This window comes from Heterodontus francisci, chromosome 5 (genome assembly GCF_036365525.1).
Source record: "Heterodontus francisci isolate sHetFra1 chromosome 5, sHetFra1.hap1, whole genome shotgun sequence".
Classification (NCBI taxonomy): Eukaryota; Metazoa; Chordata; class Chondrichthyes; order Heterodontiformes; family Heterodontidae; genus Heterodontus; species Heterodontus francisci.
The window spans coordinates 139280108-139303830 of NC_090375.1; the positions used below are offsets into that span (position 1 = coordinate 139280108).

The 23723-nt window shown below is 43.1% G+C and overlaps 1 protein-coding gene across 1 annotated transcript in view; it reads right to left on the bottom strand.

The window, feature by feature from the left end:
* The window catches only part of csmd3b (CUB and Sushi multiple domains 3b), a 2327439-nt gene that overhangs the window by 22944 nt on the left and 2280772 nt on the right, over positions 1–23723 (bottom strand). Inside the window, exons 63-66 of the mRNA XM_068032163.1 lie at positions 21821–21932; positions 12525–12704; positions 10142–10207; positions 8471–8629 (exon numbers count right to left, since the gene is read on the bottom strand). Of these exons, the coding sequence (XP_067888264.1) occupies positions 8471–8629; positions 10142–10207; positions 12525–12704; positions 21821–21932 (517 nt within the window). The remainder of the gene's footprint in view (positions 1–8470; positions 8630–10141; positions 10208–12524; positions 12705–21820; positions 21933–23723) is intronic.

Genomic DNA, 23723 nt, shown 5'->3' on the forward strand with positions numbered 1-23723 from the left:
AATTTTACATTCAGTTTGAGGGAGAGAAGAGTGGTTCCAAGACTAGTATTTTAAACTTAAATAAGGGCAATTATGAGGGCATGAAAGCTGAGCTCGCTAAATGAACTGGCAAATCAGGTTAAGGAATAGGTGCATGGAGATGCAATGACAGACATTTAAGGGGATATTTCAAAATAGATACATTTCAATGAGAAAGAAAAATTCCAAGGGTGGGACCCATCTTCCATGATTAACTCAAACAGTTAAAGATAGTATCAAACTTAAAGAAAAAGCATATAATTGCTCAAAAATGGGAGGCAGGTCAGAAGATTGGGCAGAATATAAAAAACAGCAAAGAATGACTAAAAGATTGATAAGGAAGGTAAAATTAGAGTACAAGAGAAAGCTAGCTAGCAAGATAGAGACAGATAGTAAGAGTTTCTATAGATATATTTTTTAAAGTTAACAAAGTGAGCATTGGTCCTATAAAAAGCGGGTCTGGGGTATTAATAATGGATAATAAGGAGATGGCAGATGAAATAAACAGATATTTTGCTTCGATCTTCACTATTGAGGATACAAGTAACATCCCAGTATTAGCTGTAAGTCAGGAAACGGAAGGGAGGGAGGAACTACAATCACCAGGGAAGTGGTACTGAACAAATTGTTGGAGCTGTGGGCTGACAAGTCCTTGGGTCCTGATGGACTTCATCCTAGGGTGTTAAAAGAAGTGGTCCGTGTGATAGTTGATGCGTTAGTTTTAATTTTCCAAAATTTCCTAGATTCGGGGAAGGTTCCTTTAGATTGGAAAATAGTGAATGTAACTCCTTTATTCAAAAAGTGAGGGAGACAGAAAGCAGGAAACTACAGGCCAGTTAGCTTAACATCTGTCTGAGGGAAAATGTTAGAAGCTATTATTAAAGATGTTATAGCAGGGCATTTAGAAAAATTCAAAGTAATCAGGCAGTGTCAACATGGTTTTGTGAAAGGGAAATCATGTTCAACCAATTTATTGGAGTTCTTTGAGGGAGTTACATGTGCTGTGGATAAAGGGGAACCTTAGAGTTCCAGAAGGCATTTGATAAGGTGCCACATGAAAGGTTATTGCAGAAAATACAAGCTCATGGTGGAGGGGCATAACATATTGGCATGGATAGAAGATTGGCTAGCAAACAGGAAAGAGAGAGTAGACATAAATGGGTCATTTTCTGGTTGGCAAGATGTAAAGAGTGGTGTGCTGCAGGGATCTGTGCTGGGGCCTCAACTTTTTACAGTTTATATAAATTACTTAGAAGAAGGGGACTTAGAGGTATGGCTGCTAAATTTGCTGATGACACAAAGATAGGTAGGAAAGTAAGTTGTGAAGAGGACATAAGGAGGCTACAAAGGGATATAGATAAGTTAAGTGAGTGGGCAAAGACCTGGCAAATGAAGTATAATGTGGGAAAGTGGGAACTTCTCCACTTTGGCTGGAAGAATAAAAAAGAAGCATATTATCTAAATGGTGAGAGATTGCAGAACTCTGAGATGCAGAGGGATATGGGTGTCCTTGTTTATGAATCGTAGAAGGTTAGTATGCAGGTATAGCACATAATTAGGAAAGCTAATAGAATGTTATTGTTTATTCCGGGGGGAATTGAATACAAAAGTAGGGAGGTTATGCTTCAGCTATACAGGGCATTGGTGAGACCCCATCTGGAGTACTGTGTGCAGTACTGGTCTCCTTATTTAAGAAAGAATGTAAATGCGTTGGAGGCAGTACAGAGAAGGTTTACCAGACTAATACCTGGAATGGGTGGGTTGTCTTATGAGGAAAGATTGGACAGGCTAGGCTTGTATCCACTGGAATTTAGAAGAGTAAGAGGCGACTTGATTGAAACATATAAGATCCTGAGGGGTCTTGACAGAGTGGATGTGGAAAGGATGTTTCCCCTTGTAGGAGAATCTCGAACTCGGGGCCACTGTTTAAAAATAAGGGGTGGCCCATTTAAGACAGAGATAAGGAGAATTTTTTTCTCTCAGAGGGTCGTGAGTTTTGGGAATTGTCTTCCTCAAAAGGCAGTGGAAGCAGAGTCTTTGAATATTTTTAAGGCAGTGGTAGATAGATTCTTGATAAGAAAGGGGGTGGAAGGTTATCAGGGGTAGGTGGAAATGTGGAGTAATCAGTTCAGCCATGAACTTATTGAATGGCAGAGCAGGCTCGAGGGGTTGAGTGGCCTACTCCTGCTTCTAATTCGTATGTTTGTATGTTTGTACTAGTATAATTTACTTGCCAAGAACTTAGACAACATGTAAACTATTAAAGCAGGAGGAAGGTTACAAGAAACAAAAAGGAGATTAATCACATCAATAGCAAGAAGATTAAGTAAAAATGGTAGACTTAAAAAAAAATTAGGAATAAAGTCAGAGGCATATGCAACTATTGTGAATATTGATATTAATGGCACCTCAGAATCTGGCTGACTTTAGAGGATGGCCAAGAGTTGAAACTCAGACAGTGCCCCAGATTTTGCGGTACCAACAGGTGTGAGTTATTCAGTGCTCGCCGTTACTGGACAGTGCAGAGGCCTGGCAACATCTGGAGACATGCACAGTATAGCCATAAATCCGAAATTGCAGTGAGCCAATCGATGCTACTCCTGAGGGTGGGCTGGTTCCATTAGTAGGTATGGAACCAGTATTAATTTGGGCTAAATGCCTAATAATTATGAATTCTTCCCACCTTAAAATTTTAGACATGCTATTTCCAGGCATTAAGGGCCCTCTTCTCATTTTGTGAATACTTAATATGGAGGTTCACACAGGAAAGAATCTTTGAAACCATTTTAAGAACATTAATCTGACTTTTAAAATGTTTTAAGAAGATTTATCATACATTTTAATTGTTTTAATGTAAATCCCTTTTTAAACAAGTTAGATAAATCTTGTTAAAAGGTCAACATGAAACCTTTTAAAAGTCTGATAAATCTTGTTGAAAAGTAAAATCTATGACTTCAGCATGATTTATCAGACTTTTTAAATATTTCAATGTATATCACTTTAAAAAAATAATTTATCTGACTTCCTCAAAATGTGCATGAAAATGGTTCTGATCAAAATTAATGCACTTTTTCGAAATATATCTACATTTTTAAGTTTATAAAAATGAATCATGTCAAATAAATCTGATTTATTCCTTTGGTCCTGTGCCTTTTAACTGAAGCAGCCAGGTACATGCAGATTTTGTGGTGCAGTGACTAGAAGCCACATCTACAACTGCCACTCGTGTTACACAGCGCTGCTGGGTATTGCTGAAGCCTATGGTGGGAAGGAATCCTTCCTCCTTCAAACAGAGATTGTTGCCATGGGGATCACAATAGGTAGGTTTGTACTTTGTTTCAATGTCAGCAGCGAACACCGACTGGTTGCACCACAGACTGGAAAATCTGGCCCTGTATAATATGTTTTGCAAGGATCGACCTATAAAGAAAGATCATGAACAACTGAAAAGGAGAATGAAAATATAAACAAATTCACTGAGGCAGCCAGGGATTTTTTCTTCACACAACATGTAAGTTAGGCAACTAGAGCAGAGGCTACATTGGATTTAGTATTTAGCAATCCACCTGAACTGGCTAGTAGCTTGGATGTTGACAGTATCTGGAATCTCACAATTAATGACTTTGTTAGACGACATGTTGTTTGCAAAGCTGAGATCTAAAACAACAACAACAAGCTTTGAAAGAGAAAACTTTGGACTTAAAAGGAGAGTTTTAGTGAAATTTATTTGGGAAACCATACTTAAAAATAGAACAACACAAGAAAACTGCAGTCTGATTAAGGTTATTACACAAGATCGGGAAAGCAAATATAATCTGTTTTGAAAAAGAGTAACACAGCAGACTTAGAATATTGCAGTTTAACAAGGAAATTATAAGGAACCTGAAAACAGGCAGAAATTCCTGGTAAAAAAAATACAAGGGGATGGAAAATAAGGATGGATTGGAACTCAAATGAAACACACATGAATAAAATATTAAAATATGATAAAGAAAAACAGAGACACAAATTACACAGGGCAGCTGAAGAGAATTAAAAGTGCTTTAGAACTAAGTTAATCATAGGTCAAGAAACAGTCAGGTCCACTGGGGGACAATTTGCATTATGCGATTATGGATGATCAGGATCAAAGCAAAACACTATGGATGCTGCAAATCTGAAATAAAAACAGAAAATGTTGAAAATAGTCAGCAGGTCAAGGAGCATCTGTGGAGAGAAAAGCAGAGCTAACGTTTTGTTTGATGACTTTTATCAGAACCACGAAAAGTTAGAGATGCAATAGTTTTAAGCAAGTGAAAGGAGGAAGAGTGGAAAAAGTCAGAAGGGAAGGTCTGTGTTAGGATGGAAGACAGGAGAAATTAAATGACAAAAGAGTTGACGATGCATGGATAAAGCGAGTGGTAACGGGGCGAATAAAGAATCAAAAGAAGTGTCTAGTGGAGGTGTGAATGGCAGAATGATGAACACCTGAAAACAAAAGCAAGAGAAAAACCAGAGTAAAACAAAAACTGCAAAGAAAAAGGAAACAAAATGGGGCAGAGATTATGGTCTGAAATTGCTGAATTCACAGTTGAGTCCAGAAGCTGTCATTCAAAGATGAGGTGCTGTTCCTTGAGCTGACCTTAAGCTTCACTGGAACACTGCAGGAGACCAAGGGCAGAGATGCAGTGTGAGAGCAAGGTGGAGAATTAAAATGACAGGCGACCGGAAGCTTGGGGTCACGCTTGCAGACTGAACAGAGATGTTCTGCAAAGCAGTCATCCGATCTGCATTTGGTCTCCCAAATGCACGGCAGACCGCATTGTGAGCAGCAAATACAGTACACTAAATTGAAAGAAGTACATGTAAATTGCTGTTTCATCTGGAAGAAATGTTTGTGTCCTTGAACGGTGAGGAGAGAGGAGGTAAAACGGCAGGTGTTGCAACTACTGCGCTTGCATGAAAGGGGGATGTGGGAAGGGGAGGGGTATTGGGGGAGACTGAGGAGTGGACCAGGTGTCACAGAGGGAACGGTCCCTTTGGAATGCTAAAAGGAGAGTCGAGGGGAAGACGTGCTTGGTGGTGGCATCACACGGGAGGTGATGAAAATGGCGGAGGATGATCAATTGAATTGGGATGCTGGTAGGGTGGAAGGCCAGGACAAAGGGAGCTCTATCATGGTTCTGGGAGGAAGGGGAGGTGGTGAAAGCAGAAGTAAAGGAAATGGGATGGACACAGGGTCGAGGGCTCTGTCAACCATGATGGGGGCTGATAGAGAGAGGTAGAATCCTCTACTGAGGACAAATGAAGACATAACAGAAGCAGTCTTCCAGATTCGACATTGAGTTCAACAATTTCAGACCGTAATCTCTGCCCGTCATTTGAATTCTCCACCTTGCTTTCATGCTGACCTCTCTGTCCTTGGCCTCCTGCAGTGTTCGAATGAAGCTCAACTTATGCTCAAGGAATAGCACCTTATCTTTTGATTAGGCACTTTACAACCTTCCTGAGTCAACACTGAGTTCAACAATTTTAGGCTATAATTTCTGCCCCCATTGTCTTTCCTTTATCTTTGCACATTTTGGTTCTACTCTTGTTTTTGCCTTTGGATAACAGCTGTTCACTATTCTGCCGTTCACACCTCCTCTGGACACATCTATTGTTTCTTTACTTTTTCCACTACCACTCCCTTGGGCCCTGCACCACCAACTCTTTTGTCATTTAATGTTGCCTGTCTTTCACCCTATCACAGAACTTCCCTTTAGTTCTTTCCCCCACTCCCCCCTTTCACCTACTACATTTCTAACTTTTCCCAATTTTGATGAAAGGTTATTAAGCTGAAACATTATCTCTGTTTCTCTCTCCCACAGATGCTGCCTGACTTGATGGATGATTCGGATATGCAGAGATATTGAATGGATTCTTCACATCAGTTTTTGCAAATTAGAACTTCAGATAAATCCCTTTCATTGTAAATGGGATTGCAATTCATAACACCTAGAAGTCTCAAAATGACACAATGTAATTGTATGACATTCTTATCTGCTTTAAAAAAAATCACACCCCTTAATTCATATATTTTAAATGGGTTAATGACTCTGCTAAAATAACAGATAGAAAACAGTCACCTGGACATGTTAAGCAGAAACCTGAAAAATAAATGACCATAAGATTCCCAGATTAGATGGGATATATTTTAGCATTCTGATGGAATTAATGGAAGAAATTAGTAATGCTTTGGTTGATATTTTTCAAAGTGCAGTTGTACCTAAATACAACAGTAGGGTCTTCCTGCAATTGCAACTCAGCCAAACATTCACAGCGGGGAAAAATCTTGGATCCATCATTGAGCATTTAAAGAACATAGGTAATATTGGAAGTAGGCAACATGGCTTCAGAAATAAGAATTCACGCCTTACAAACCTACTGTAATTATCTTAGAGAAGCAATTAAGTTATTGGGTAAGGGCAATCTAGTAAATGTTGTTTATTTAGTATTCAGAAGGCTTTGACAAAGTACCACAAGTGACACTAGCAAGGTGAGTTTATGGAATAAATTACATATTGGTTCAGGAACAGAAGTTAAAATGTTGGAATGAATGGAAGCTACTTCTCTAGGGACAAAGTGTTATTCTGGAGCAATCTGTTCCGGGTTAACTGCTTTGCATGATATTTGAGAATGATATAGTTTCAGTAAAAAAAATATTAAGCTTTCTGCTGGCACAAAGCACTGTATGCAGATAATGAGGAGAGGAAATGGATTATCATCAGAAAGACTTAGACCATTTATGTAGATCAGCTGTAGATCAAATTTAATGCGGAAAAATGAAAGGTAATGCACATAAAAAGAGATAACACTAAATATGTATAAACATAAAAGCGTCTATTCTACTTTTGCACGACAAAGGCTGAAATGGGAGAGGATTTTTGAACTGATCACAGATTGATACAGTTTTTAATAAAGCAAATCGGTACTGGGTGCATTTGGAAGCCATTAGAATGTAAATCCGAATAAATTATACTGACAATGGGCATGTGCTGTTTTAGTTACTCAACCACATAAAGGATATAGATACGTTAGAAAAGACTCAGTGAACTGTGACAGACATGGATAGGAAGACTTGATACAGGTATTTAAAATTCTGAAACATATAAAAGGTTTTAGGAGTGAGGTGGGAAGAGGTAATTAGACGAGAAAGAGACTCTGGGAAGTATAAGCACAGGCACAGACCGGTTGGTCCAATTTTTAAAATTATAAACAACAATACAGTGGACATCACTGTACAGAATAATGTCTGCCTTCTAGGCTAAGTCATATTTTCACTTATCCACTTTACTGCAGAAGGTAATGAAAACTTCCATAAGGGCTCAGCAAGTTTATCCAAGTGAGCAGCAGAGCTTTGCAGACCAGGAAGGTGATAGATTTGAGTCCAGTTTGTGTTGAATTAATTGATCAAAGCTAGTACTGAATGTAGAGTCGACAACTGGCCTCAGAAACTCTAAGCTCGATTTGATACAGGAGGCGAGGCTCCTGACGCCAGGCTGAAAAGACAGGGTGAACCCTGCATCTGCATTTTTTTCTGATCCCTGGAACGATCCTCTGGTCTTTTGGGGTCAAAGTTTAAGGAGGCGGGATCTCCATCCCTTTAAACACTTAATAGGGACAGGAATCCCACCCACAAGTACTGCGGGCCTAAGTGCCGGCAGCTCAACAGCATCGGCAGCACCACCAGGAGCAGTGGCCACTGCTGGTACTGCAGAGGCCTCAGACCCAGGCACAGCGGTGGAACCTCGGACAAGAAGTAGGTGAGGTTGGATTGCCGGGGCCGGTCCAGAAGGCCCAGGTGAGGGGGCTTGGGCGTTTGGTCCAGGGGGAGGGGGCTCCCGGGGGTACAGTGGTTCCTGAGGGTGTTCTCCATGGGCGATGAATTGCCCACGAAGGAGGGAACCCCGCCCACCAAGCCCGCAGAGAGGATGCCTCATTTTTCAAGGCATCCTCCCCACGCAGCAGAGGCTCCCCACAGCACCCCCCACCCTCCCCCCCACTTCTGGTAAGATCCCAGAGGCGGCGGGGCCCTTAATTGGCAGTCAATAGGCCACTTAAGGGCCTCAACTGGCTTCTGGGCAGGAAGGCTGATGTTGGCCTATCCCATCCCCGGGAAGATCAGGCCTGGCATTCCTGGCGTCAGATTCCATGACAGCCATTACCGCTCCGATTCTCTGCCACCACCCACCACCCCCCCACCCCCGGCCATGGAACCCGACATCGGGTTGGGAACAAAATCCAGCCCTCTAAGTTTGGCAATTGAAAATCAGTCAGGTTTCCCAATCCTGATCACTCTCCAGAAGAAAGCTGCTGGAAGTGCAGTTGTCAGTGCCAGGTAAAGAGAAAATGCCTCCCCCCCACTGCCCAACTTTACAGAATTTATTGAACACCCAGCTTTGTTTCAGAAATATTATTGATAGATCTGTACCTGAAAGCTGCAGCTCCATGTTACTGTTTGTGAGAGTGGCATTTACTCTGCCCGTTGAGGTGTTATAACTAGTAACGGTCAATGTCATGGGCTGCTTCTTTCCTTTGTAATTATAAGACCCCTTCCAAATATAATCTGGGGCAAAAACATCATCTGGAACTGAAAATTAGAAGAACTTTAGTAATAGAATCGGAAAGTCTAAAGTGTAGCTTAACAAATTACTAAGAGAATACTAACAGATGGGGGTGAAATCAGACTTGGGCATGGTGCAAAATAAACAGAATCGCAATTGCCGAACATTATACAACATTCCTATTGCTCAGTTCTACTGAAGCCAACATAACTGAATATCGGTTGGAGTATATTACAAGGGACCGATGTGACACCACCTGCTTTGGTTCACACTCATATTTAATCCCCCTCACCATTTTCTTGAATTCACTGTGAAAAACATTATCGACAAATATTTAAATAAAATAAACATGCCTTAGTTTCTATATAAGCTTTATGCACGTGTGCTATATCTTGTGCTTATAGTTATGGACATCAATGATGCTAAATTATTTATATTCCCACTTTTTGAACTCGGTACATGCATCTAAACTTCAAGTACACCATGGATTTTAAAACTCCCTGGACTCTGCATCAACAGTATGCCTTAAGCAAAATTTCAATAAAACACCTGCTAGTCCACTATTTATAATTTAGTTTCTCCAATCAAGATTGACAATTTGGCATTAAATTATACAGAAATGTGCTGTCCACTAATACTTACTGGGGATGGGTTGACAGTGACTAAATTAATTTTGTAAGCTTCTTACAGCTAGCTAGGAGGAATGCTTTTTATCTTGTTAGTTTGGGCTAGATTTGTATTCATAATTCATTATTTGGAAAATGAAACCCTAACCAATTGTTACTGAACTAACAAGAATATTATTTGACATTTTTCAGTGTTCATACAATAACAGATTCTCACTAAAAACTGCTAAAAATTGAAATAAGTACTGATTTTGTTTTTAATAAGTAAAAATTTGTTTTGAAACACTTTACAAAGACTGTCCTTGGTGATACTGGGAAGTATTTGCACCTATATAAATATTTATTTTATTACTGAACACAGACATATAGAACAAACAAGCCTTCAATACAAAATGTTATACATTTGAAGGCAAGCTACAGGTCTGAGTATTAGAGCTATAATTTATTTTCAGTAATCAGGAGAACTTTATAACTCCCTAAGAACAAACATCAGATGACATATGGATGCCATTTGAACTGTGAGTTTTAACTTGCTACTTTTTGCTTCCTCTATTATCAGTCACATTTTTAATATGCATCTTAGAAAATATCAGCTAAAAATAGGATAATCAAATGTCCCCATTAGAGAATAATCCCAATTTGAATGAAAATATAATCAAGGGAATTTCTACAGTAAGATTGCAATAGAATATAAGCCAATGGTATGTCATAATCTTTTACAGTTAGTGAAATATTACAATATTAAGATGTTTTATTATGTCCATAGTTTGATACTGAATATACTTGTAATGCAACTAAATAGTTTGGTATTAAAACAAAATGCAAGAGTCCTAACAAATTACTGGAAGGTAACATCCTCATCCACACAAAGAGGTAACTAAATTTGTCAATGTTTTAATAAAATGGACCTACCATTTAGTTTAGGGCTTGGGGTTCCAATTGAGGGTCTGTTGCTCTTCTCTGATCTCTTTGAACCAGCTTTGAAAATCAAAAATGAGAAATTTCTCAAGTATAATTTCAATAAATCTTTCCATACATATGCCAGTAATTTCCACAGGGGTTCTCCAGATCGTCCACTATAACTTCAGCAGAAGATCAACATAAACCTTGGAGAAACAGAGTAAATGGCCAGGTCAGCAGTTTCTCCAGGGTTTCCACTGAAGTTGCAGCAGATAACTGGGGATCACTTACAAATATTCTGTCAAATTACACAATAATACATTTTTCAAAGCTAAAATTCTGGGTCTAGGTTTTACACTACAATTACAATGGACAACAGAAAATCTCATGAAATCCACACCCAACAGCTCTCCACTTGTCTCTGCCATTTTTGGGTTTCCTATCAGAGGTTTGCAGCAGCCAACATTTGGTCACTCCTAGGCAAGACCTGGGAAGCCCACCATAATTATTTAAATGAATCTGACTCCAAAATGTTGGTTGGAGTTAAAAGCTCACCTTTGCAATAGGTGAAGACCTGTCCATTCCACTGCACTTATGCTAATTTAAGGCAAGCAGAAAGTCAAGGATCTGTTATTTTAAAAATTAGGTTCTACAAAAAATATGAAAAATACCAATGGACATCAAAACTATTTTATGTACAAACATCATAATGCTCATTTACTTAGAATCATCGACTCTTGCAGTACAGGAGGCCATTTGGCCTTTTGTGCCTGTGTCTTTGAAAGAGCTGTCCAATTTGGTTCACATACCAGCTTTATCCCCATAACCCTAAAATTAGTCCCCTTCAAGTTCATGTTCAATTGCCTTTTGAAAGCTCCTATGCAATCTGATCTTTCAGTTAGTGCATTGCAGATCTTAAAAATCTGTATGAAAAATATGTTGCTCATTTCCCTTTAGCCATTTTGCCAATTATTTTAAATCTATGACCTTGGATTACCAACCCACTTGTCAGAGGAAACACTTTCTTCCCACATGCTCTGTCAAAACCCTGCAAAATTTTGCATACGTATATTAGGTCACCCCTTAACCTTCTCTGTTGTTGGAGAACAATTCCAGCTTCTCCAATCTGTCTACATAACTGAAGTCCCTTATCCCTGGTATCATCCTGATCCCTCCAGTGTGTTCCTAAAGTGTGGTGCCCAGAATTGTGCACAGTACACCAGCTGAGGCCAAACCAATTATTTGTAACAGTTCAGCATGACTTTCTTGTTTTTGTATTCAATGCCCCTACTTACAGAGCCAAGTATCCCATAAGCTTTTTTAATTGCCTTATCAACTTTCCCTGCCACCTTCAAAGATTTGTGACTATGTACGCAGAGGTCTCGCTGTTCTTGCAACCCATTCAAAATAGTATCATTTAGACTTTACTGTCTCGCCATGTTCTACTTCCCAAAGTGCATAACTTCACACTTATCTGTATTAAACTGCATCTGCCATGTGCCTGCCCATTCTACCAGTCTGTCCGTGTCCTCTTGAAGTCTGCTACTGTCCTGCTCCCTATTTAGTACATTGCCAAGGTCTGTATCATCCATTAACTCCCTACACCTGTCCACAAGAAAAGCAGCGGTCCTAGTACTGACCCCTGAGGACCTCACTGCATACATCTTTCCAGTCAGCAAAACATCCATTCACCACCACCCTCTGTCTGCTATCCCTTAGTCATGCACACACCCAAGTTACCACCACCCCTTTAATAACGCATGCTTCTACTTTCTAAGTCTGATAAGTGGTACTTTATAAAATGCTTTTGAAAGTCCAATATACACATCCACTGCACTACCTTCATCAATCCTATCTGTTACTTCATCATAGAACTGACCATGGGCTACAAAAGCCTCAAAATAGTAATTAAATTCATTTTTTTTTAACTGGAAGATATAATAGTGCCATATCAGTGTGACAACTAGATGGATTTCTGTATGATATTTTTGTGATCTTAAGAATTGGCTTCAGGTAGCCATATTCCTGCCAGCGAATCATTGGTTTCTATAGCAAGGGTGATTATTAATTTCATCTTATTTTAATATTATTTACAAGAATGTATTTGGATCATAAAGACCAAAATTTGACTATGGCTAAGCATAATATGACTTTTTCAAAATTTGGCAAGCTGACAGAAGGAACCTTGTGTAAATCTGAAATGGCAGTTCGAAAAGTGTGATCGACCAATGCACAACTGGAAATTGCAATTATCTCTTCTTACTTCCCAGTAATAGAATCTGTGTGGTACATCTACAATTGTCATGGCATTCAACAAAAGCCTTACACTTTCTGTGCTCATGTGATCAGTGAAAATGATACAGCCAAATTAGTGGTTTTTAAAAAAACATCTTACCATGACAGATGGGTGATTTCCCTGTCCATGTCCCATCAGACCTGCACGCTCTGTGTTCTGATCCTCCAGCTAAGAAGAATCCAGGCTGACAGGTGTACAGTAATACATAACCCAATGAAGGAAGATCCATTCCAACTACATTGGTATGAGCAGGTGTCTCTGGCTGTTTGCAGTTGTGTGCTGTAGTGATAACCATTGTATATAGGTGAGGGAGAAAACAGTAACACATAACTGTTAGAAAAATAATAGATGATACCTTTCTTCCAAGCAAAGCTTTCTTCATAGCTTGGTCACTGGAGTTTAAATAGTTTCAAAGTAGACAAAATTAGTGGCAACAAAATATATTTATTATCACCTACTAGTATTAATCTGAACCAGTTTGGAGGTGGTTGGGAAGGTTAGGGTTAGTCAATAACATGGAAAATCATGCAAGGCGTATAACAGATCGCTGATCCGCTATTGCCCATTTTGCAGCCCTGCCAAAGTTGATTTTCACTCCCAGGAACCTAAGTGGCAAATGTCAGAAAAGCAAACAATATTTGCAAAAAAAAAGAAAGAGGAAAACTGGAAATGCTCAGCAGGTCAGGCAGCATGTGTGGAAAAACAGGAGTCAATCAGTCAAAGTTTCTCAGGAGCAGAAAATATTACAGACAAACAGCACTTTAAAGGAACTAAACAAGGCAACAGGGAAAGGGGGAAGAAAACATACCTTCCACCCCACTTTTACGTGTATTTCTTCTACCTTGGTATTCTGTATTCACTGCTCAATATGCAGTCTCCTCTACATTATGAAGACTAAGCGCAGTTTGGGTAATGGCTTTGCTGAACATCTCCGTTGAGTCCGCAAGTGTGTCCCTCAGCTTCCAGTCACTTACCACTTTATTTAGAGATACAGCACTGAAATAGGCCCTTCGGCCCACCGAGTCTGTGCCGACCATCAACCACCCATTTATACTAATCCTACATTAATCCCATATTCCTACCACATCCCCACAATTCCCCTACCACCTACCTGTACTAGGGGCAATTTACAATGGCCAATTTACCTATCAATCTGCAAGTCTTTGGCTTTGGGAGGAAATCGGAGCGCCCGGCGAAAACCCACACAGTCACAGGGAGAACTTGCAAACTCCACACATGCAGTACCCAGAATTGAACCCAGGTCGCTGGAGCTGTGAGGCTGCGGTGCTAACCACTGTGCTCCCACTCCTACTCTAACCTCACTTTCTACCAACCAGTTTACAGCCTTCTGGCCTTAATATTGAGTTTAACAAATTTAGATCTTAACCATCACTCCCATTTTTATTTAATACTGGTAATTCAATGTTGGTAATGGAGAATGTCTGCTTCAGAGCTGCTGGAAGTGGTGAAGGTATGGGCTGGTTCTTGGGGTGGGGATTACCTATCACTGCACAGCTGGTGAGGTGATCTGCAACCCTGGGGTCAACTGCCTTTTCTCCAGCAAATTACATGGGCCATGGCACTTTGTTAAATTTTCCCTGCTTTCCTTCCCCCATGCTATTCTGTTGCAAGTAATTACACCCTCTCTGGACCCATCTTTTGTTTCTATATTTGTCTCATTATCATCTTGTTTTGCCCTTGCACCATCATTCCAGAAGCACAATAAACAATTATGTGACTGGATATTGATCCAGTAAAGCTCATGAACTGGTCTGTGTTAATGAGTATATATCAAAGACTTACATTTATATCGCAATTGTCATGACCTCAGGATGTCCCAAAGCACTTTACAGCCAATTAAGTACTTTTGAAATGTTGGCACTGTTGTAATGTAGGAAATGCAGCAGCCAATTTGCACACAGTGGGCTGGATTTTATGGGCTCCCAATGTCGGGCTCTGTGGTGGGGAAGGGGGTGCCAGAAGATTATTCCGGCTGCGGCTCGCCATGGAGCCTGACACCAGAAGTGCCGGGCTCAAATCTCCCGGTGGTGGCGAGGCTTCGTGGCAGCCCCCCCACCGCTAGGTGGCAGGAACCAGCTTACCATATGAAATAAACTTACCAGCGATCCTAAGGTCGGGCCGCGATCTTCAGAGCGGTGGCCAGTCCTCCTGCACCTTCACTTTCCCGTTTGGGAAAAGCAGGCGCCTCAGTGGTGGGGAAGGCGGAGGGAACGTGAGATTTTTAGCGCAGGGTGGGGGGAATGTGGTCAAACTCTCATTAGTGTAGGGGATGGTGGGAAGGGGTGAACTGTGCACTTTGAACAGTTTGGGGCAGGGGGAGGTCATATTTGTAAGTTATGTGATTTGGCGGGGGGGGGGGGGAAGGGCAGATACTCAATTTTATTGTTATTGTGGGGTGGGAAAAGGGTGACAGAATTTTGATTTGAACAGTGGGGGGGGGGCGGGCTTGGTTCCCTTTAAAAATTTAAATTATCCAGCAGGGCTGGTTGCGCTTTAAAAATGGTGCTAGCGCCTGCACACAGGCAGCTGATGCCATTGTTGGTGTCAGAGAGCCTGCCCACTTCGCTTAATTTTGGGGGTGTGCGGGGGGGGGGGGGGGGGGGCTAGCTAACTGGGGTATTTAAATGAGCCGCCGCACAGGAGATCATGGCAGCATGGCAGTGCGCGCCCGATACGTGCGGGCTGCTATTTTTGGGCGCTTAAAATCCAGCCCAGTGCGTTCCCACAAATAGCAATGAGATAATGACTGGGTACTCTGTTGATTGAGGGATAAATATTGGCCAGGACATCGGAGATAAATCCCCTGCTCTCTTTCAAAATAGTGCCATGGGATCTTTTACATGTACGTAACAGAGCAGAAAGGGCCTTGGTTTAACACCTTATTCAAAAAACAGCACCTCCGACATTGCAGCATTTCCTCAGTGCAGCACTGGAGTGCCAGCCTTGATTTTCACACTCAAATCTCAGTGTGAGACTTGAGCTGACAACCTTTCAATTCAAAGGAAAAAGTGCTACTGACTGAGCCACAGCTGATAGGTCTGCTGCTGAAGTTGATGGTTGAATGTTCATTCATACTGCATGCTTCAAAGGCAACTATGTAGTGCACTTTGCTAATTAGATGGCATTCCAGAAAGGAATAGGCACACTATTCATTTTTATTATTATAATGGATATTGCATTACATAATCATCTAAATACCTCATCTCTGTCAGATTAGAGAGGATTTATCAAATACTTTGAGGGTAATTTTAAGCACAAACAGCTGTTGGGTTGGTCGGATGTGACGTGAATAATTTAAAAATCTCAAAACCCGATCCCAGCCTGGGGCAGGATTTTGCCTCTGGGGTTGGGAAACTGACTTTGGGACCATTTCTAGGTCCCGACCCTGCCTTGGTGGGGAGGGGTGGTGGGGGGGAGTAGTCACAGCCAAACTTTTTTCAGGGGCAGGCTGCTAATCGGCTGGAGGGCAGGTTGGGCAGCCATTTAGTGGCTGCGGGATGGAGGCTGGACTGCTGAAACATGGGCCCTATTTAAAGGCATCATGGCAGCCATTACTGATGCAGCCATTTGAAAGGAGAAATGCAAAAACCAGGGAGTAGGAGGTGAGGCAGAGGCCTGGCATCTGTGGGCAGGACTGCCCCTTGTTTCTCAGATGCTGACCTCAAGGACCACCTGGGGGTCTGTGAGGGAGAGAAGGCACATCCTGTTACCAGAGGGTGGAAGGAGAAAGTCACCCAGCCAAACAAAGCAGGCATGGCTGGAGGTAGCTAAAACAGTCAACAGCAGAAGTGTGGTCAGGAGGAACTGGGTCCAGTGCCACAAAAGGTTCAATGACTTTTTTCGCTCTGGCAAGGTGAATGCTAGAACTTGACGACAGGCCTCTGGCTATTCAACCTCCAGCAGACACTCCAGCTGAGGAGACTGAAGGTGTATGCTACTCCTGAACATGGGAGTAATGTGTGCACAGGGTAGTTAACTGATCCCTCAGCAAGGCTCAGATCTCTAGTGCTACTGAGGAGCTGCCAACACTGATGCATGTAACTTATGTCAATGAGCCACTGGCATTGGTCAAGGAGGCCAGCAGTACCTTATTTCCCTCTCCTTTTTACTTGCACAGTAGGGCGGCACAGTGTTGCAGTGGTTAGCACTGCAGTCTCACAGTTCCAACAACCCAGGTTCGCTTCTGGGTACTGCCTGTGTGGAGTTTGCAAGTTCTCCTTGTGACTGCGTGGGTTTCTGCCGGGTGCTCTGGTTTCCTCCCACAGCCAAATACTTGCAGGTTGATAGGTAAATTGGCCATTGTAAATTGCCCCTAGTGTAGGTAGGTGGTAGGAGAATGGTGGGGATGTGGGAGAGAATATGGGATTAATGTTGGATTAGTATAAATGGGTGGTTGATGGTTGGCACAGACTTGGTGGGCCAAAGGGCCTGTTTCAGTGCTGTATCTCTCTATGACTGCAGAAGATTGCACAATATCAGGGAAAGGGCTCTGAGTGGAGGAGGTGCCACATCTCACAATTGCCACTGCTGTGGAGAAGGAAGCCATGGAAATCACTAGGATGGCTCCATAGGAGCAAGTCAGGGAAAGAGAGATGGTCATAGCTGGAGGAGAGGGTGAAAAGATATTATGAACTGGATGGAATGCAATCCTCCCTGTCCAACACTATGCCAAAGACTCAGTTGCATTGGGAAGCTTCTGCTGTTGACGGCTAGTTCTCATGAGCTCCTTCTTGTGTCTCCCACAGGTTCTGGCATGAAGTGGGAATGCCCGAGTCATGTCACAGCACCAGGGCCATTGCAAGAGACAGTAGAGCCAGCATTATTACATCTTCAAGCATACCCCTCACCAGCACAAATACACTCATCTTAGTGGGTCCTTGCACACACATGTCACTAGTGAGCAGGAGATGGTGAAGGAGGCAGATGCAGCTATGAACAGACTGCCTTGGAGGATGGAGAACAGACATAGCCTTGGTCAGCTGGGCATAAATACTGGGCCTTGGGAGTCACAGGAAAGGAGGCTTTACTTAGATCAGCAGCAACAGATGTGTATCCACATGTCAGAGTTCCTTGAGGCAGTGCAGGGTCATGGGCTGAGAATGGAGGAGCCCATTCAGCTCATGTATGCCACCATGACTCAGGATCTTGAACACTTGAGCTCCTCCATTGAGGGAGAGGCCAATCTCATGGAGAGCTGTCTGCAGCAGCACTCAGAATAGATGCAGGAGCAGCGCACAGGATGCATGCAATGCACTGTGGCATTGACCGGTTAGTGGTGCTAATGGCTCAAAGCTATTTGGAATAGAAGCCAGATGCACCCCAAATGGTGCTCGCCTCCAGCCACCCAGAGCAGCACCAAAGGGCTGAGGCTGTCAGCGATGAGGATGAGAGTGCCATCATCATCATCGGCCTCTTTGACCCCTCGGATTGAGAGACTGAGGGACCATCTATGAAGCAGGACCCGTGACAGAGGTTGTCCCTGCATTGACACCTGTGCAGCAGCCTCTGGAGGTGCCCCCATGGGCAGCTCCATGACAAGGATGACTACCACGTGTATCTCAGCCACAAGCAGAAACAAGCGAGTAGGCTACCTCCACCTCATCTGAGGCTACAAGGGAAGCACCATGTAGGAGTGGCCAAGAGCGGAGACCACCATGTGGAGCAGAGCACTGAGTGATTCACTGAGGTTTGCTTCATTTGTTACTTTTGGAAGACATTGTAAGTATTGACAAATGACACCAGGCATGTGAGCTTCCATTCTTTAATGGTGAAACTGGAAAAGAGGGAGGAAGTGATGAAGGGAAACAAGGATCTTTGTAGCCGGACAATGAAACAATTGGGCAGATGTGCACCATTCATTGCCGGAAAGAATGTATCCATTCAAGGCTGCATCTTCAATGGAAGTGTTATCACAATTAGCTCAAAATGAGTTCCAGTTAATGCGCTCCTCCTGCATAGAAGGGCTCAACTGAAACATGCCTGGATCTGATGCTCCCTGACATTGACGACATCCTGTGCTGGACTGGGCCAGCTGCCTGGACACCTGGGGCATCTCTATGTTCCGCATCTTCCTCTCCTCTTTTTCCATGTCCTGCTCCTCCTCTTCCTCCAATGAACTGGAGCCTCACTCTCTTCAAAGTACACACCTCTCTGGAAGGCCATTTTATGGAGAGCGCAATGCGCAAGACTCTTCCTGGAGTGAACTGCAGGGCACCACCCGACCGGTCCAGGCACCAGAACCCTACCTTCAGAAGCCCAGTGGCCTGTTTGTCGATGGTCCTTGTGAGCAGAATGGCTTCAGTTTAATGCCTCTATACCTCCGGCTTGGGGTTCCGTAAAAGGGTGAGTAGCCATCTCTTCAAGGGACAACCCTTTTCCCCTAGAATCCATCCACAAAGTTTGGATGGTGGCATGAAGAGCTGCGGCACCCTGGACTGCCAGAGGTGAAGGTGTCATGGCAGCTGCCAGGAAAGTGAACTCACACACGCATGAAGCTCTTGTGGTCGCAGACCAGCTGAACGTTGAATGAATAGAAGCCCTTCCTATTGATGACTCTCACGAGCTGATCACTCAGTGCCTTGACAGTCATAGGGGTGCAATCGATGATGCCCAGTCTCCACAGGAATCCAGCAATGGAGGCAAATCCCACTGCCCCTTGTGCCTGTGAGCCCCTATCTGTTTGAAGTTGTATGTACTGACTAGTCCTTGCAAATGGGGAATCAGTAACTTGTGATATGCAATGGTCTGCTGCCGCTGGAGAGACGCCACCAAGGTCCACAAATGATCATTGGAAGGTGCAAGAGGCGATGATGTTCAAGGCCACAGTGACTTTGATGACTATTGGCAGGACATGGCGAACAGTGCTATGAGTTGTGAGGTTTTCCTCAATCAAGGCACAAATCTCAGTGATCATCTGCCTGAATAAACACAACCTCCTGCGGCACTGGTTCTCCATGTGTCCAGGCAGTTCCATCTTCGGTGGTAGATCCTACATTACGGATATGGCCTCCATTGCCTCCCTGCCACTTGTCCCTCTCCTCTGCCCTCCTCAGACCCAGGGCTCTGCTTCTGCTGTTGAGGATGTTGATCCTGATCACCGCGGGACCCAATATCTGAAAATTGTAATCCCATCACCGGCTGTTGCCTTGCTTGCACTCAGCTACACTCACAAAAATGTCTGGAAACCTAACCTCATCCTCTTATGTCCTCATAGTGCCAGGAGGTTCACAAACCTTGGCACTGCCCGAGCACATACAGATCACTCTCCCTGCAACCTCTGCTCAACCTATGGCATCTGTGTGCCAATGGCTGAATGCCCCTCTCAGCCATGCTCCCTCTGTGGGTGCTCCTAATATTAGGGTGCAGCCATGTCTGGCTCCCTGCTGTGTTACCACCTCCATGCACCTGGTCTGTCCTTGGTCCAGTGTGTAACCCAAAATTCCAAACTGGCCCTTAACAAACTGACAAAGAGCTCCTTAACAAGATTAATTGCCTTTATTTCCAAATCAGGCGAGTTTCCTGGGCCCACCTTCCTCAGTCCCAAGAAAAATCACCAGCAATAGAAACGGCAACGTAAAACCAGCACACTGGCCAGCGGTACTAATTATTGCGTCTGCCCCCTCCATGCCAACCTCATTAAGGGCCTAAAAATCCTGCCCCTGCCTCCAGATTTAAAGGAGGTGAGATGGGGGATGACGAGTGTCGAACCTGCTCCCAGGAGGCGGGTTTAAATATTACAATGGTGCTGTGTGACTCAGATTCAACTTGTCTTGCAGGTTTAAACCTGGTTAGCTGGGTTTTCTGGACCTCGGGAAACCTGGCAGCTGATGGGAGGCAAGGACTGCTTTGTGAAAATGTTAAGTTTCTTTACAGCACTACTTGTGGGCCAAGAGAAGTAGCAACATTTCCTCCTGGCCCATGAAACTTATCTTCTTCCCTGCCCGCCATCAAACCCCAGCTCCCTGTCATCAGATCCCAGCCCCGCTCCATCCAATGACCCTTGGTATCAGACCCAGACTATATTCATCCCACTGGGATTGGGGATCCACTGCTCCCCCCACAGGTATCGGGGTCCATCTCCACAAGATCCACCCACACTAACACTAACTTAGCTGCAGGCTCCTTGCCTGCTCCAGAGATGTGGCATCCTCCAGAGTGTTCCCGCCTGACAGGGAGCCAAGTCTGTCCATCAGTTTGCCTTCTGGGCAGGGAAAAAAAGATGCACATTGTGCAGTTAAAACCAGACTTGCGGTTTTACAGGGTGGGAAGAGGTAATTAGAATTGGAGGAGACTCGTATTCAATATAAACATCAGCAAAAACCAGTTGGACCAAATGGTTTCTTTCTGTGCTGTAATTCCATGTAATTGTATGTAAAAATTGTATAAAGCAAATATTTTTATCACAGAGGGGACCGAACGCAGGAGATTTATGTTTACTGATAAATTAAGATCATGCCACTGAGGAAAGTCCAGCTGGCCGATCAAGCCCGCTCCTTCTGCAGATTGTATCCAACCTACCATATTAAGGACTGTCCAACATCCATTTCATTCCCTGAGTTCTGCATTGTCGCCACTCCCCGCAAGATAATGAAGCAAAATCCCATAATATTCAAACATGCCCATACCCTCACCATTGCCTGCCCTTTCTCTTCCTCAACCCCCATCCAGTCCCAGCAGCATAAACGCCATCAAGTTACATGGAGTATCTGATCATCAGATAAATATCTCTGGAGAAGCATAACATAAAAGTCCCGACTCATTTCACCCGCTATACTGACATTAAGTTCTGCATTTCACTATCAATTTGTTTTTATGCTGTGAGACAATTACATTATTTGGAGATCAAGTAATTCTGAATCCAAATCAAAAGTGAAGCCAAGATTTATACTTTTAGTCCAAAACTAAAGGAAAAAAAAAACTTTTCTGCACTATGGGATTGGGTTTATTGCAAATTCCCAGTTTTGTTTCCATAATACTCTATTTCAGAAAGCTCCCGCAGGTTTATTTTGAACTTGTTATATGAAAAGAAACAGCTTAATGCAAAAATGAAACAAAGCCTTTAGGTGTTCAAGGCTAAATACCATTAAAAAGAAAAAAATCACGATCAGTGACATATTCAGAACGGATTTTTAAATTTTGAATATTTTGAGCTTTGAATCTAATAAGGATTAAATAAAATTCCTTACCAGTTCCCTTATTCAACCGAATCAAATTTGGAGCGATCATTTGCAAATGACATGCTACACAGTTTTATGTTCTAGACCGAACAAAATCAATTTGTAACAGACATTGATAAATGTAACCAGAAGCTGTCACGCATGCCAAACTTTGTTGCAAAACACTTTCTTTTTACACTTTTGGATTAATTTACATACGTATGCATTCTGGTTGAATTCCACTCCAGGTGAGGTCAGGAAGGCAAATCCGAGTGGTGGATCCTTGCAGTAAATGCCCCTTCTTGCAGTGAAATTGGACTACACCTCCTACCTACAAGAAAGAAACAGGAAAGGTCAAACGTTTGAAACCAGCTATTACCAGCTTTAACTCATCATTTACCTTTTACTTGATGTCTATGCAGCATTGAACAGTTCAGCAAGCAGTCTTATATCTTTTCCATTTAGACAATGTGCGATGGTTTGGCTGCATCTCATACTGCGATCATTTTTAGTCCCCTCGCATGATGGGTGATATTAAAGCCTTGGAAACAGTTCAAACAAGGGCCACTGCAATGATCCTTAGCTTAAAAACTTCTAGTTACCAAGATAGGCTTAAACTGCTGGGGCTTTTTACTCTATAGAAGTGTAGAATTTGGGGAAATTTAATTGAAGTATTTAAAAGGATTAGACTGTGTCTGTGTGGAAAGACTAGTTGTACAGATAGAAAGTGCTGGAAATACTCAGCAGGTCAGGCAGCATCTGTGGAGAGAGAAGCAGAGATAACATTTCCGTTAACTCTGCTTCTCTCCCCACAGATGCTGCCTGACCTGCTGAGTATTTCCAGCACTTTCTGTTTGTATTTTAGTTTTCCAGCATCTGCAGTATTTTGCTTTTATTTTAGTTGTCCAGATAGGTTAGGGAAAATGAGGGGTTGTGAGTATAGGTTGCATAAGCATGCAATGAGATTAGATGTCAGGAGGTTTTTCTTTATGCAGAGGGCTATCAATGCTTGGAACAAGTTGCCAGCTCAAGTGATGAGTGCTAATTTGCTGTAATGCTTCAAAAAAGGTGGGCAAGTTCCTTTATGTGACTAATATCATTTCATACAAAAAGCAGATGAGACACTGGGCTGAATTTTATCAGCGCATCGCGTTCTGCAGCAGCGCGCTGTGAAGTTGGTCGCCTTACGACACAGAAGTGCCGCCGCTGAGCCCCCGCGATATTACATGTGGGGGCTCATTTAAATAGAGGGGGCGGAGTGGCCGCCCCCGATGACATAGAGGGGATGGCCGTCATGTCCCTGGCAAAGGCATCCGGCGCCACCGCGCAGGCGCCGGCGTCATTTTTAAAGGACTCCAGTGCCATTAGATGAAATTTTAATATTTAAAGGGGAATTCAATAACACCTCATTTAAAATTTTATTGAAACCTGCAGGCCCTTTCACCCCATGCCCCAATGTCTATTTTTGGGCCACCGACCCTGAATTAACTTTATTGACATCGCGGACTTTCCCCACCAGCTCGTCACTTTTGCCCTTCAACCCTTTCCCCCCATCCCCTCAGCCAATGAAAAGGTTTTCTCCACTCCCCCTGCCCTCCCGCCCTGATAATTTTAGTCCTCCCCCCGCTCCACCCGTTTCTTGCCTCGGAACTCCATACCAAAGGCACGCAGGTTGCAATCGGCGGCTGTAAAACTGGCATGGGATGGCCGCCGCCAGCAGGTAAGGTCATTTGCATGTTAATTTTGGTGATTTACATATTTAATGAAGGCCTCGCCGCCAAGCGGCGGTGGTGGGGGGGTGGGGCCGCCCCAAGGCCTCACTGCCGCCAATATCCAGCGGGGCCTTCTGGGCATCGTGGCTGGCCGCTCCTGCTAGCATTTTACAGGCCTCCCTGTCACGACCTACAGTGTTTAGGGGTTGGTAAAATTCAGCCCACTATGTATGTATCTCGTGGTTACTGTGATCTCCAGCAACTTGTTTCGATTATCTTTGGGAGCAGGAGAGAAATTTCCCAGATTACCATCTCCTGCTTAAGGTGTTCCTTTATTTGTGTTTGTGCCTCTCCCAGGATATGACAATTCCTACATTAGCACAGTGACCGCACTTCAAAAATACTTCATT